This window comes from Papilio machaon, chromosome 17 (assembly GCF_912999745.1).
Source record: "Papilio machaon chromosome 17, ilPapMach1.1, whole genome shotgun sequence".
Classification (NCBI taxonomy): Eukaryota; Metazoa; Arthropoda; class Insecta; order Lepidoptera; family Papilionidae; genus Papilio; species Papilio machaon.
This window is the reverse complement of record NC_060002.1, coordinates 4,740,128-4,753,571: the sequence shown is the minus strand read 5'-3', so window position 1 is coordinate 4,753,571 and position 13,444 is coordinate 4,740,128. Positions and strand designations below refer to the sequence as shown.

Below are 13,444 nucleotides of genomic sequence, written 5' to 3'. Positions count from 1 at the left end.
CATAGAATAATTTTTACCCCGTTTTCTATTTTTTATTCCGCGCGGACGGAGTCGCGGGTAAAAGCTAGTAAAATATAAAACGTGTTCACTCTCAATTTATTAATAGTTGTACTGACCATGAGATAAGCGAACATTCTCTGCATCTCATGCAGGGTGGCCGCGTGCCGACTGTGAGCGGGGTCGGCACTGAGTACGGCAGCGCGCGCCTGCGGCATCATGTACAGGTGCTGCATACACGACGCCATGTAGCATGTCGCGCCAAGGTTCGTCAGACCCACAGCACCGCACTCTGACCGCGACTCCTCCGCTGGCCAGTAGTCCCATGGATAACCTGATTGTGGCCCTGGACAAAAAAAAATATTAAAAATGGCCATATATTTTATATTTCCATAAACAGTGAGCTTCGTCATCAAATTAGGTTATAGAATAAGAACCGAGACGTTCTTTTAGATACTCTGGAATACCAGGTTGAAAGTGTCTGGTAAATTAATCTGCCTTAGCATAGACTTGTTTTATTTTCATTTTGTAAGAAACTATCCGTATTAAAAATTACATAAACAATTAGCGATGTAATTTTAGTAGATTTCTTACCAGGTTTATGATGTTCCATGAGCTTGTTGTGCAGCACCATGTAGTTATCAGGCGCACCACGCACCAGCTCCACCAGCAGGTCGTACGCAGCAGCGCGAGATTTCTGAGACTTGCATTTAGGTAGCTTGCGTTGATCCGGATTCGGTACGTCGAATAGAAAACCAAACACCTGCGATAAATAATTTTATTATTCAATTACATTTGTTCAAATAAAAATTAATTATATCTATGATCTATGCGTTAAATATATATTTTTATAATAACCATTTCCAAGGTCCTCGTTCCCTGTTCCGACGTCTTGAACCTGAGCGGGTGCTTCAGCAGATGTGTTAGCAGGCTCAGCTGGCCGTAAAGACCGTCATCAGGCGTGCAAGGTTCCATGCGCTTCTCTATTATCTCCCTCTTCTCTAAAGACGATCTGATCTGCTCGCAGAGCTCGTTCAGATCCGGAGCACCGCTGTCTTCAGATGTAGCGCCATCTATTACATCAGTTGGTTGGTTATTTTTTAATTCGAGGTGGCAAACGAGCTAGCGGCCACCTAATAGTGCTAAAATAATAAATTTATCGCTGCCTAGACATTTGTCAGTAATTTGTTTTTTACTTAAAGACAATGATTACATATATAGGTTTTACCTTTAAAAAAATCTTCTGGCAGTCCGTCAATCAGCCTACAGACGAGCCAAAAGTAGTCCCGACACGCGGGTCCGTAAGGCTCCTTGCCTTCTTCTGCATGATGATGTACCACCTGTCATTTAAATTGCAAAAACAAATGTAGATAATTTATATAATTTCCAGATATTTAGGTACATTAAAGTATTGATATCATACGTCGTGATGTTGGGTGTGGTGGTGTGCGTGATGCGGGCGCATGTCGGCAGCGCGAGGGAGGTGCTCCAGCAGCAGCTGCAGTAACGGCGCCAGCACCGCAACTTCGCCGCCTGCACACAACCGGTACAGAGCGCCGCCGGCCTCACGACGCACCTGCACAAAACATAACATAGAGTTGATATAAATAAAAACAGAACATTATCATAATTATTCCAATAAGATAATACTGGAAACAAATTTTTTAAACTAATGTCTAAATACCGCTGGATCGGCGTCATCTAGTAGGAGGCGTGGCGCAGCGCGACGTAGTGACCACGCTAGTGTCACCGCATCGCCCCCTCCCCGCGCCCACCACACGCACATGCGCATCGCATGTTGCACCACCTGGATAAATAATATTACGGTTTTATTTTCTTAAAGATTTGTCACGCAGAAAAGTAGGTTAGTTACAAACAATCTTACCTGAGCCCTGCCCCAGAAGCCTGTTTTATATGTAGTGGGTTCTTTGACAGCGGCCGCTTCGCACAATATTGATATCAATCTTTCAGTTGTCTCTTCTACACTCATCAGAGATAATAAAGCCTGAAAAAACATTTATTCAATAACAAAAGTAAACAATTATACCACAATTTTATTATTAGAATTTACAATTAAACAATAACATTATGATGCATATATTTAATTAAAGTTAGCCTAGTAGTAAAATATGGTAAAAAAAAAACTTCAATGGTACTTCGAATTTCACGGAATCGAGTGATCTCGCAGAGCTAATCGGTGATACTGAAAAAGTGCAGTCAAATAAATGTCTAATACGTACGGGATGTAACTTAGGAGTCTGAGCAGAGTCGGAGGTAGGCAAGGTACCAATGCGGCAGAGCAGCTGCAGCAATAGAGCGAGACAGTCCTGTCTCCACTCGCTGTCGTCATTGCGTTGTAATACACCTACAAATAAAATATAATAAATTAAAACGATTTAAATGCAAAAGTCAAAACACTGCTACATTTGTACCTTATTCGTTTCGTTGAAAAAATGGGGAGAAAAACTGAAAGCTCTAAGTAGGTGTCGCTAGCGTCACGAGTGGACTTCTATTGATTACGAAAATGTATTACTATTTTCATTTTTTGTTATATATTTCACAGAAGTCGTTGCTATGACTACAGTTCACAGACTACTTCGTATATAAAACAAACTATTTTTTATATCAATAGTATAATTACTGCTACCTCTACGCTTGATCATGCTCTATATCAACATCTTTAGTGAGCAAAAGGCAGTTTTTCTCTCCATAAAGTTCTACTTTCCCGTCTCAGTCTATAATGTTCTACATTAACATTACACATTTGAAAATCCTGATCAATCTTACTAATACTATAAATGCCAATGTTTAGATGGATGGATGGGTGGATGAATATTTGTTTGAAGATATCTCTGGAATGGGTCAACGGATCTCTATGAAATTTGGCATAGATGTAGAACATAGTCTGGAAGAACACATAGGCTACTAATAAAGTTTTTTTTATTCAGCACAAACGGAGTCGCGAGCGACAGCTAGTTATACTTAAAAATATTAAATTTTCTGTAAACTAATCAAGACTTACCTGACATCATGATGTCGTAGAGTATTCTCAATCCACCCTTCTTTATAAAAAGATCATTCCAATTTTCAACAGCAACTTTTTCTTCTTCAGTCTTCTCGATAATTTCGGGCAAATCTTTTACATTCGGACCATTGTTATTTGAGCTGAGTTTATCAATAATATGTAGAGAGTACATGAGCTTTTGTGGACTGGTCGGGTCTAGTAATTCGGGTAACTTGCTCTCTATGGGATTTTGGAAGGCCTCTAGTAGAGTCGGATTTAATGGCACCGCTTGGAGAATATCCCAGACACGTCTTGATAACAGCTGCGCTTTTGTGTGCGCTACAAGTTCCTGGGGAAATTATTTTTTCTACTTAAAAACTGATTAAATAAACACTAAAAAAATACAAAGCAAAGCGTACAATCTTCTAACTTTTTAAAATACTAATAAAATTATTAACGTTCATCACATAGTAGGTCCAGTATGCAAATATTTTTAATGACGGACGTATTCAAAACAGAAATATATATAAACTTACCCCATTAGTACCAGGCTCCTTCATCTGTCCCAGCGCCTGCATGAGCGTGAACAACTGGTGGAAGTAAGTGGGGTCGAGCAGCAGCAGCGTGGGCAGGCGCGCTCGCGCCGGTGCGGGCTGGGCTGAAGGCCACTCCGCCCACGCGCCACGCCCACCCACGCCCACTGACACGAACACCAGCTGGTAAACGATAGACTAACGTTAGCATGAGACGATGAGGTCATCCCGGAAATAGAAAAGGCCATAGAAACTCAAAAAAAGAATAACACACAAATAGCATATAATTAAATAAAGTGATGGTATATAAAAATATTTTACTATATCTAAATATGAGAGCGTCAGTAGCTCAGGGGTTAAGCACTTGACTTGCAATCTGTAGGTCCTGCATTCATATCCTGCCATGTACCAATGTGTTTTTCGATTTTCGATTTACATATGTATATTTATCCGACGTTCATACGATGAAGGAAAACATCGTCAACCAACCAGCACTTGGCCAGCATGGTTGACTATGACCTAGTCACCCCTAACTTGAGGTAGGCTCCGAGCCCCTCAGTGGGGACGTATAGTGAGCTGATGATATCTAAATAATGTTCTGTATTCTTACTTGATTATCCTTAAACCCCATGTCATATAAAGTTCTCTCATCATAGTCAATTGTCAGTTCTTGACCTTGAGTTATCATTCGCAAAGGGCCATCCGTCGACAATGCAGTAACACCCTCTTCACCTTGTATCTAAATAACAAAGAAAATCATATCAAGTTTTATTCCTCATGAGATTATTGAGATTAATGCCTAACTTCACACAACAACTTTCATACCAATTTTTTAGTGCCTCTAACTATTATAGAAATATATCATTTTCTAAGAACCACTCCATCCATTGAGGAAAAATAAAATCCGCCAACTTTGTTTCGTGGCTTTAATGTAATTTTTTTTTGTCATACCTGTTTCTCCCACCACACGTGAACGTGAGCGCGCAGGTGTGCCACCAGGTCCGCTTGGTGCAGGGATATGGTGGCGCGAGGTCCAGCACCCGCGGGTTGCAACGTCAGCCGCACTGTGCCCGTACCCCCACACCCTTCCCATGCACCAGATTCCGCTAATGCCCAGCGACGCAAGTGATATGCATACCTAGAACAGAGAGTAACATTATTAAAAAATAAAATAAACAAATCTGAATGCTGCAGTTAGGCTTATTAGACCGTAAATTAGATATAATAAAGCTGTAAAATAGATTACCTTCTTTTGAATGTATCCAAATGTGTCTTAAGCAAAAGTAGCGCCCTCTGTATACATTGCAGCGCCGCCTCTTCTGTCATATGTTCGTAAATGTTTTGTTTGTCGACAGTTTTCTCCTTTTCTTTCTTCTCTACATCATCCTCTGCTGGAGTTAATGTCCTTTCCTCCGTACCATGACTCTTTGAGATCAATCTCTCCGCTGCTGAAGACAGATGGAACATGCATTTCGAGACGAAGTCATCTTCTTGTTGTAGTTGTTGGCCCATGTAATAACTGTTAAGGTACTGGATAGCGCCCATTGAAACATCTGAAAAGGGACATTTTTTATTTACTTACTGTAAATAATCAAACTTTATGTAAAATGATAAACATTTAGTGGAGCAAACATATTTACTCTAGGGATTTATATAAGTAAGTCTCACTGTTGTAGTTACAGTCGTTATGTGGTCTGCCTTAGCGTACATTTGGTATGAGAAACCTACACTAAGAGTCTCCCACAGCGTTCAATTAACAATTCTGAGTTAGTAACAGACCTGTGCTGTTGGCTCTAAGTGCGATCTTCCACAGATGATCCATCGCAAGTGTGTGCGGGTGCGCAGCATCACGTGAATCGCCGGACCCTAGAGCCATGCGCGCCAAGTTACACAGTTGCTGGTACAGGCTCAGACCCATTATGCTTATAGTCTGTAATAAAATTAATCACATTTTAAATTATAATTAAAAATGTCTACATAAAACAATACATATAGACGTTTTCGCTGTATATTAGAAAGGAATTAAGAACGTTTTAAGTTTTTAAGTTAAACTAGTGGTCGTCCGCGACTTCATCGGTACCTTAAGTTATTACAGAAGCAGAAACATTTAATCTTAGGCTAAAGTTCTTTTTATATAATAAATAAATAAAAAAAATATTGAAAGAAAGATAAAAATGTGTCATAGGCCATTTTGTAGAAGCGGTCATCTTGGATTTCTTTATAGTGTGTATTCTACTAGTCAGGCCTTTAATTACCTCAGGATCCAATGTGGGCATCTTCTCGATATATAAGAAACGCAACGCGTCGAGTCCGAGAGCGTGCTGTTCCGGCGACTTGGTGTGTGAGAGCAGCCACGAGTAGAGGCAGTCGGCGCACTCGCTGCTGCCGCGCACCACCAGGCACTGCCACAGCTCCTCCACCTGCTCCACCGTCAACCTGTAACACAATAACTATGAGTAAGTTTTAAAATAGTAACCCTAGAAAATTTAATCAACTATCAAACTTCGTATACTATTAAACATTTACAGGACATTTTCATTACAGTAAACATCGTAATAATTTACAAACTTATTGACGACTCAGAACATCGCACGAGTTGCTGCGCAGTTATTAACGAGCAGTTCAAGGTCATCCACGTAAAAGACTGAAACTTGTACCTGAAGTGCTGGGGGGAGCCAACCGGTGAGAATATAGCAGTGAGGAAGTGCAGACGCACGGTGAGCTCTGTGATGTGCGCGTAGTGAGCAGCGTCACCAGCACCGCGAGCACTCTGCGTGTAGTGACGCAAATCCTCCACAAACAGACGCATCATACCACGCTCACGCTCCGCCCACATCACCACCTGAACGTACACAACGCATTTTACGTATTTATACGTATATTCTGTTACATTAAATAGTATACGTAAATATAACCATAAAAAGAGGACAATGTTCAAAAGATACACCGCAAATTTGGTAAAATGAGTTGACATTTAAAATATTTTTTATAGATCAACTAGCTGACCATGACTCCGTCCATGCAGGTTTTATAAAAAAAACATAATTAGTAGCCTATGTGTTCTTCCAGACTATGTTCTATATCTTACATTCAATCACCGTTGAAAAGTTTCTGCAACCTTCTAATAAACATCCATCCATCCATGAATGCATCCATCCATACATCCAAACATTCGCATTTTTAATATTAATAAGATAAAACTGAATTTGTTATAATATTGATTAATTATCTATGTTACTTCACCTGATGCATATCCATTCCTCTTAACTGTTGAAATGATGAAAACAGTTTTGGCAACAAACGCAACGACACTGCCACAGATCTGTACACAAAAACGAAATGTACATAACATTTACAAACAGTAAGACAAATTTCCCGATATATTTATTCCGCTAACTTCACATTCACAATTAATATTTTTCACAAATGACTTACCTATGATTAGCTAAGTTGTCAAGGCAACCTTCAATAAACTTGATACGTATAAACTTGTCAGTGCTAAAGCACAGCAACGCACAGAGAGCTTTTTCCGCCTCCAACGCGAGACCTTCACCCAGTTGCTCCTGAAATTTAAAAATCAATCATTAAAATTATATGACATATGAATTTATATTAACCACATAAATGTCTTATTTAGGCGTCTTGCAAATTAACTAATCTCCAAATCACCTTTTAATCTCTTAATTACGTCTAACACAGTCTATTATTGCAAATTAATGAGACATTTATAAGTCCCTTAGTGTAGAGTTGTCATAAATAAACAACACTCTGAGTAAAGCAAGTAACGAGTGACTGTAGTATGTCTTATCACCAGCCCATCTTAATTCTACCCTTAACATACTTCAAAAGTATTTTTAAATACTTAATACTGAAATAAATTCATGTATAGAGAAAATATGTTGTCCATACGACTCACAATGGCGCCGTCCTGCAGCAGGTCCCAGAGCAATGTGTTTCCAGGTCTGCATACCTCGTCCACGTTGAAGGGCAGCGGCGCCGCAGGTGAGGGCGGACGTCCAGCTCCGCGGTACTCCGTCAGGCATTGAGCCTGGGGCAACAAGTGTCATATACACTATCATAACATATAGTCATCACTTTCTTTCCCTTTGAAATAACGGTACAGATTTTTCGTAATTTCGTATCGAAAATAAATAAGAGTCGAAACTTAGTATCCCTGCGCAGAACAAAATTTTACGCAGATGACCTTGAGACGTCAAGATATTTGAGAAAACACATAGAAAAACTTTAATTAAAATATCACAAATTAGCAAAACTCTAGGTTATCCTTACGTTGGTATTACTAATCTAAGTCTACCTGCGCAGCCAGACGGGCTAGTTCCTCCTCACAGGCGGAGTCGTCTTCATCAAGATCCGGCAGATGGCGGTGCGAGTGCGGGGACACGGCGGAGGAGGCGCTACCTTCTTCCTCCTCGCGCCGCTTGTAGCTCTCCATCAGGCGCAGCTCCATCAGTCTTCTAATACACAAATTTTGTTTAATTCCAGCAAAAAACACAACAAAATTTGCAAACTTCAAAGAAATTCGCAACTACTTAGCCATTTTGTGAAAAAAAAACAATAATTAATTCAAAAACAACTAATTTTACTGTACTCCTGTAGTTAAGGAACTCTTTTCCTTCATTACGAAATTAAAAAAAAAATTAAACATGACACTATTTCAGAGAACAATCTACATTTGTTGAAAAATTTAAATTAAACCAATTTGCCTAAGAAGTACCTATAAGTATCTTCATACATAATCAATCCTTGCATAGACTGAGTGCAATCTCAGAGTTATGATCATTATGACACAATAATATTTACCTAGCATCAACATTGTCGCAAAGTAGTTGGCAGTGCGCTGTGTCGCTGCCGGAGGATTCCTCCTCCACCTCGGACACAGACTCCGCCAACTCTGCCGTCTTCAGCTGACTCCCTACTGAATTATATTAACTTCGTAAGTATACGTTTAACACGCACAATACCACTTTCGTGGGTAAAAGATTTGAGTTCGCTTTCTGTAAAAATCTTGTGTCATGATCTAAATCATTCAAAAAATCGCTACAGATTTTACAGATTTTACCAAAAAAAAATTGCGCGAATATTTAAAAAAATGTGTAAAAGACTACCTTTATTTTTGTACACAATATTTTAATGCTAAAAAAATAAATTATTAACTTATTTCTATTGGTAAATAAATTTTTAAGAATTCTTAAATAGATTATAAAAATATCTCATACAAAAAACAAACTAAATATTAGGTCCTTACATATGAAATTGGCGTTTTTCGTACTGGCCACTTTAGTCACGAATTTTTCCTCTTTGGTAAGGAATTCCAAATTCAAATTTGTACAGCTATAGACTCATGTATTTGTGGTTCGATGACCGTCATTCATTTGTTTTTTTTCTTCTGTTTTTTTCTGTTTGCGTCACTCATTTTACAAAATGGAAAACTTAAAATATCGCATTATTTACGAGTACGAGTTCCGCCGTGGCACTAGTGCTGCGGAAACGACTCGAAGGGTGAATGATGTGTATGGCGGTCGTGTTGCAAAAGAAAACACAGATCGTTTTTGGTTCCAACGTTTTCGTTCTGGAAATTTCGATCTGCAGAACAAGCCCCGTGGACGGCCTGAGACTCAAGTTGATAATGAAGAGTTGAAGGCTATTGTGGAAGCGGATCCATCGCAAACCACGTCCGAGTTAGCTGCAGGCTGCGATGTTAGTGATAAAACTGTTTTAATTCACTTGAAGCAAATTGGGAAGATTAAAAAGCTTGAAAGGTGGGTACCTCACGAATTGACTGAAGCAAACCGGCAAACGCGCGTCGACTGTTGCGTTACATTACTAAACCGGCACAATAATGAAGGTATTTTAAACCGAATCATTACCTGTGATGAAAAATGGGTTCTTTACGATAATCGGAAGCGCTCAGCGCAATGGTTGGATCCTGGCCAGCCAGCCAAATCTTGCCCCAAGCGAAAATTAACCCCAAAAAAGTTACTTGTAAGCGTTTGGTGGACTAGTGCTGGTATTGTTCATTACAGTTTTCTCAAATCTGGCCAGACTATTACGGCTGATATCTATTGTCAGCAATTGCAAACCATGATGGAAAAGCTAGCGGCTAAACAACCTAGGCTGGTCAATCGCTCCACGCCACTGCTGCTTCACGACAACGCTAGACCACACACTGCGCAACAGACGGCTACTAAATTAGAAGAGCTTCAATTGGAAAGTCTAAGACATCCTCCGTACTCCCCGGACCTTGCTCCAACAGATTACCATTTTTTTCGAAATTTGGATAACTTCTTGCAAGGGAAAAAATTCAACTCCGATGGGGCAGTCCAAATCGCCTTCAAAGATTTTATTGATTCCCGTCCGACTGGTTTTTTTAGTAAAGGGATCAATGAACTACCTATGAGATGGCAAAAGTGCATAGAAAATAATGGTTCATACTTTGATTAATTAAATATATTATATAAAAAAATATTCGACTTTTTGTTCCTCCCATACAAAACGCCAATTTCATATGTAAGGACCTAATATTTTCAATTCACACAATTAAAACAGTAGATGTATGATTGTGAAATGTGTATTTGTGTGTATGTGTATGACCGCACTCACGGAAGTGCCTCGCCTTGCCGGGCTTGTGTCGCTTCTTGTACAGCTTCTTCTTGCGCGGGCGCAGCAGTTCCTCCGCGCCACTGCTCGCGCTGCCGCTGCTGCCCGCGCGCTTGCTGCGTCTGCATATACAAATAAAAATTTAAAAAAAAGCAAGTTATTTAAAAAAACAGACTAACAGCATACCTAAGACACTCCAAACAAGAAAACTTTAAAAGTATGTATCAATTTTCAAATAATTTCTTAAACAACTGTGTTTTATAGTTTTAATTAGTTAAATGAAAAATATTTTAAAACGCTCACTTACTTTTGACAAGCTTTAAGCGTAGAACATTCTTTCTTAGTCAATTCTTCTCCTTCACGAAGCCATTCTTGTTCGGCTGAAAATAATTAAAAAAATAATTTTGGTTGGTATTACTTTTTACTAATGATGGAAACAATCCGTTAAAATGTTATAACAATACTTTACCAGTCAATTCACGTTGATGTTTGCTTTGTTTCCTCGGTGTTGGACCAGCTTCTTCCCCAGATGTACTTAGTTCTTCACACTGCACATGCAAATATAGATTAAAGATTCATTTCCAAACAGATATAGCCATCCTGTTCGTCATTAGCTTAAACTAGAACGTATGTCATTCACACTTGTACGAACGCAGGAACGTATAAATAACGTGCGTTCGTACGCACCGTAATAAATAATTAGGACATTGAATCTTTAGAGAGATATTATAACGGGTATATAAAAGTTACCGGATCATCATCAGAGTTGGTCTGGTCCATGCTGACGCTAGCCTCGGATGAGGAGTTGTGGTGGGGCTTGCAGGTGGGGGGCGGCTGACGAGGCTCGTCCGGTGGTGGTGGGGAGCCCAGCGCGCCCCCACCGCCGCGCGCCCACATCGCACGCATCAGTGCAGACGCCAAGTATAGACTCTGGACAGTGATAATTAAATGATAAAGAAAGGCAATAAAAGAAAGAGAAAGTTTTACATCTTGTCACTATTTATATTAATACAAGTAAGCTTATTAATACAAAAAAAAAAAACTAATCCAATTCTTTCAATAATTTGGAACATGCTTACTGTGAAAATGAACTTAGGATTTCATACAAGTTTCATGATTCAAAAGTAACTGCTACAAGTATTATAACTATTATTACCTGTTCTGTGTGTTCCTTTGGTGGTAAAGCGCACAAAAGGCTATACAGATGTGTGCAGGGCTTAGGAGCTAAGGCCCGTATGAAGCCAGGCAGTAGATCGTACACCTGTCGGCCGCAGTGTTTCAACTGGGCCGCCGCCCACACCAGCTCCACATGCTCGGGTGTCACACGACCCTCCACTGCTAGGAATTTTAGGATCATGTGCGACTGCTTTATCACCTGTTAAGTATGAATTAAATTTAGAATTTGATTTAAAATTAATTTTAGATAATTTTGAAATGATTACTGTTTGTAATCAACGTGATTTTAATTAATTATTAATGATGCTAAAAAAAAACAATAAATTCCTTACCTCAACATGTAAATTTGGTCCAAACAAATGTTCAATGATATTGTTATTAGTTAACCATGTGGCAAGTTGTTGACCAGCCAGTTCCGCATCCGCTGCTGGTTCCCCCGCACACAGTTCGTTATGGGCAGTAATATGAGCGTTGATTTGAGCAACGCCAGCCAGACGCATGGTGAGAGTACTGCTGTTGAAGTACTTAAAGGCCAGTGCCAATCCATCTCCATCGAAAGCTAATGGAGCATCCAAAGGCTCTTTGGCCGCACCCCACATAAAATCTGTAAAAAAAAGCATATTACATATCATTGTAGTGTGATTTTATTAGGGGTTATTTACTAATAAGAGCAAATTATATTATTTTTTTTCAAATTGCACAAAAACAACGAATATTACCAGCCATAGACTTAACAGCAGGAACCCTTAAGTCTTTATCTTCCAAGCTGCACATGTATTTTAGTATTTTACTTCTCAATGGCATAAACAATTGTGCTACAGCTCTGAAATTCAGCCATAACTTCAAGTTCCCAACTGCAGCCACAACAGCATGTGCCATCGACAGTGGCAGAGTGGTAGGCGTAGCATGTTCAAAAACCGAAGTCATTGCACAAACACCACCCAGCTTACAAAACAAGCTGACATTTCTCAACAGATAGGCAGGTATTTCAGTATCGTGAAGGTCACAGTACGAACTTAAATTTGATATTTCTTGCGCTGATAGATTTTCCAAGTGGCTCAATGCTGAATGTTTACACGCCAAATATAATGGAAAATTGAGGAGAAAAATCTTGGAAACAATATGCATGAGCTTTTCTTTCTGCTGCATTGACCATGTTTCTGTATCATTTGAAGAATTTTGATTGTTAGTGCTATCTTCAGTTGGTTGGTCATGTTCATCAACTTTATTTCCTGCATCTTCTATTTCTTGATCTTTTATTTCCTGCTTATTTTCAGTTGTAGGTGGTGAAGTTTCAGTTTGCTTCTCTGTCACTTTTTTGTCATCGGCGGGAGGGGTCTTTGAGGCTTCTATTAACTCATCTTTTAACAACTTCAGTTGACAAACAGACAAACATAATACACTTTGGACCACTAAATAAAACCTCTCAAAATTTTTTACATCTCGGTAACAGCACATACATTGCCTGAAATATATTGACAAGTCATGAATAGTAGTTTAAGAAATTATAAAAATTATATGATAGGAAATAAGTTTATATTTTTAAATAAATTGTTGAAATACTCCAATAAGGTTTTGAAAAGAGAAACTGCAAGTATTTAATCATCTAAAAGGTTCTTAAAATTATTACTATACTGAGTTGAAAAGTACGTAAATTAAGTATTAAAGAAAAAACATTACCTTTGTGGCCACGAAAGAATGTAATTTAGAAGTACTTCCAGTTCAGGTTGGCTTATACTTGGGTATTGGGACACATCATCGGTTAATCGCGTTTCACCTACAATTGCAGAATTAATATAAAAAAAATCTAATATATATAGGTTCGTGACATTACCTACAATATTGTTACGGCTATTTAATCATGTTTTTAATAAATATAACATCTTTATGATTGAAAAGGACTACGAATCTTTAAAACAAAGTAACTTACAATTCACTAAAAGATGTGAAAACTCGGAACAAACATCACACATCCTCAAAGTTTTATATTAAGATGGAGCGAAATATTATAGAAATATTATCGCCTCTGCTGCTTCACTTGAAATATTGATCATTATTGATATTTTCGTATCAGAAAACGAACAGTGCCTTGGAAATGTCACAGAATCCGTTCCAC

General features: G+C 38.9%; 1 protein-coding gene across 1 annotated transcript in view; it reads right to left on the bottom strand.

The window, feature by feature from the left end:
• LOC106721444 (ubiquitin carboxyl-terminal hydrolase puf) overlaps window positions 1–13,433 on the bottom strand; it is a 28,726-nt gene extending 15,293 nt beyond the window's left edge. The window contains exons 1-30 of the mRNA XM_045682025.1: window positions 13,259–13,433; window positions 13,009–13,105; window positions 12,048–12,793; window positions 11,661–11,932; window positions 11,309–11,527; window positions 10,903–11,082; window positions 10,622–10,700; window positions 10,460–10,532; window positions 10,156–10,274; window positions 8,356–8,470; window positions 7,850–8,009; window positions 7,451–7,582; window positions 6,970–7,097; window positions 6,778–6,856; window positions 6,192–6,376; window positions 5,790–5,970; window positions 5,314–5,464; window positions 4,781–5,087; window positions 4,486–4,672; window positions 4,145–4,273; window positions 3,538–3,717; window positions 3,020–3,350; window positions 2,238–2,362; window positions 1,883–2,002; window positions 1,682–1,804; window positions 1,421–1,573; window positions 1,226–1,337; window positions 856–1,070; window positions 592–760; window positions 117–343 (exon numbers count right to left, since the gene is read on the bottom strand). Of these exons, the coding sequence (XP_045537981.1) occupies window positions 117–343; window positions 592–760; window positions 856–1,070; window positions 1,226–1,337; window positions 1,421–1,573; window positions 1,682–1,804; window positions 1,883–2,002; window positions 2,238–2,362; window positions 3,020–3,350; window positions 3,538–3,717; window positions 4,145–4,273; window positions 4,486–4,672; window positions 4,781–5,087; window positions 5,314–5,464; window positions 5,790–5,970; window positions 6,192–6,376; window positions 6,778–6,856; window positions 6,970–7,097; window positions 7,451–7,582; window positions 7,850–8,009; window positions 8,356–8,470; window positions 10,156–10,274; window positions 10,460–10,532; window positions 10,622–10,700; window positions 10,903–11,082; window positions 11,309–11,527; window positions 11,661–11,932; window positions 12,048–12,793; window positions 13,009–13,105; window positions 13,259–13,301 (5,337 nt within the window). The 5' untranslated portion in view covers window positions 13,302–13,433. The remainder of the gene's footprint in view (window positions 1–116; window positions 344–591; window positions 761–855; window positions 1,071–1,225; window positions 1,338–1,420; window positions 1,574–1,681; window positions 1,805–1,882; window positions 2,003–2,237; window positions 2,363–3,019; window positions 3,351–3,537; window positions 3,718–4,144; window positions 4,274–4,485; window positions 4,673–4,780; window positions 5,088–5,313; window positions 5,465–5,789; window positions 5,971–6,191; window positions 6,377–6,777; window positions 6,857–6,969; window positions 7,098–7,450; window positions 7,583–7,849; window positions 8,010–8,355; window positions 8,471–10,155; window positions 10,275–10,459; window positions 10,533–10,621; window positions 10,701–10,902; window positions 11,083–11,308; window positions 11,528–11,660; window positions 11,933–12,047; window positions 12,794–13,008; window positions 13,106–13,258) is intronic.
• Window positions 13,434–13,444: the final 11 nt, after the last annotated feature.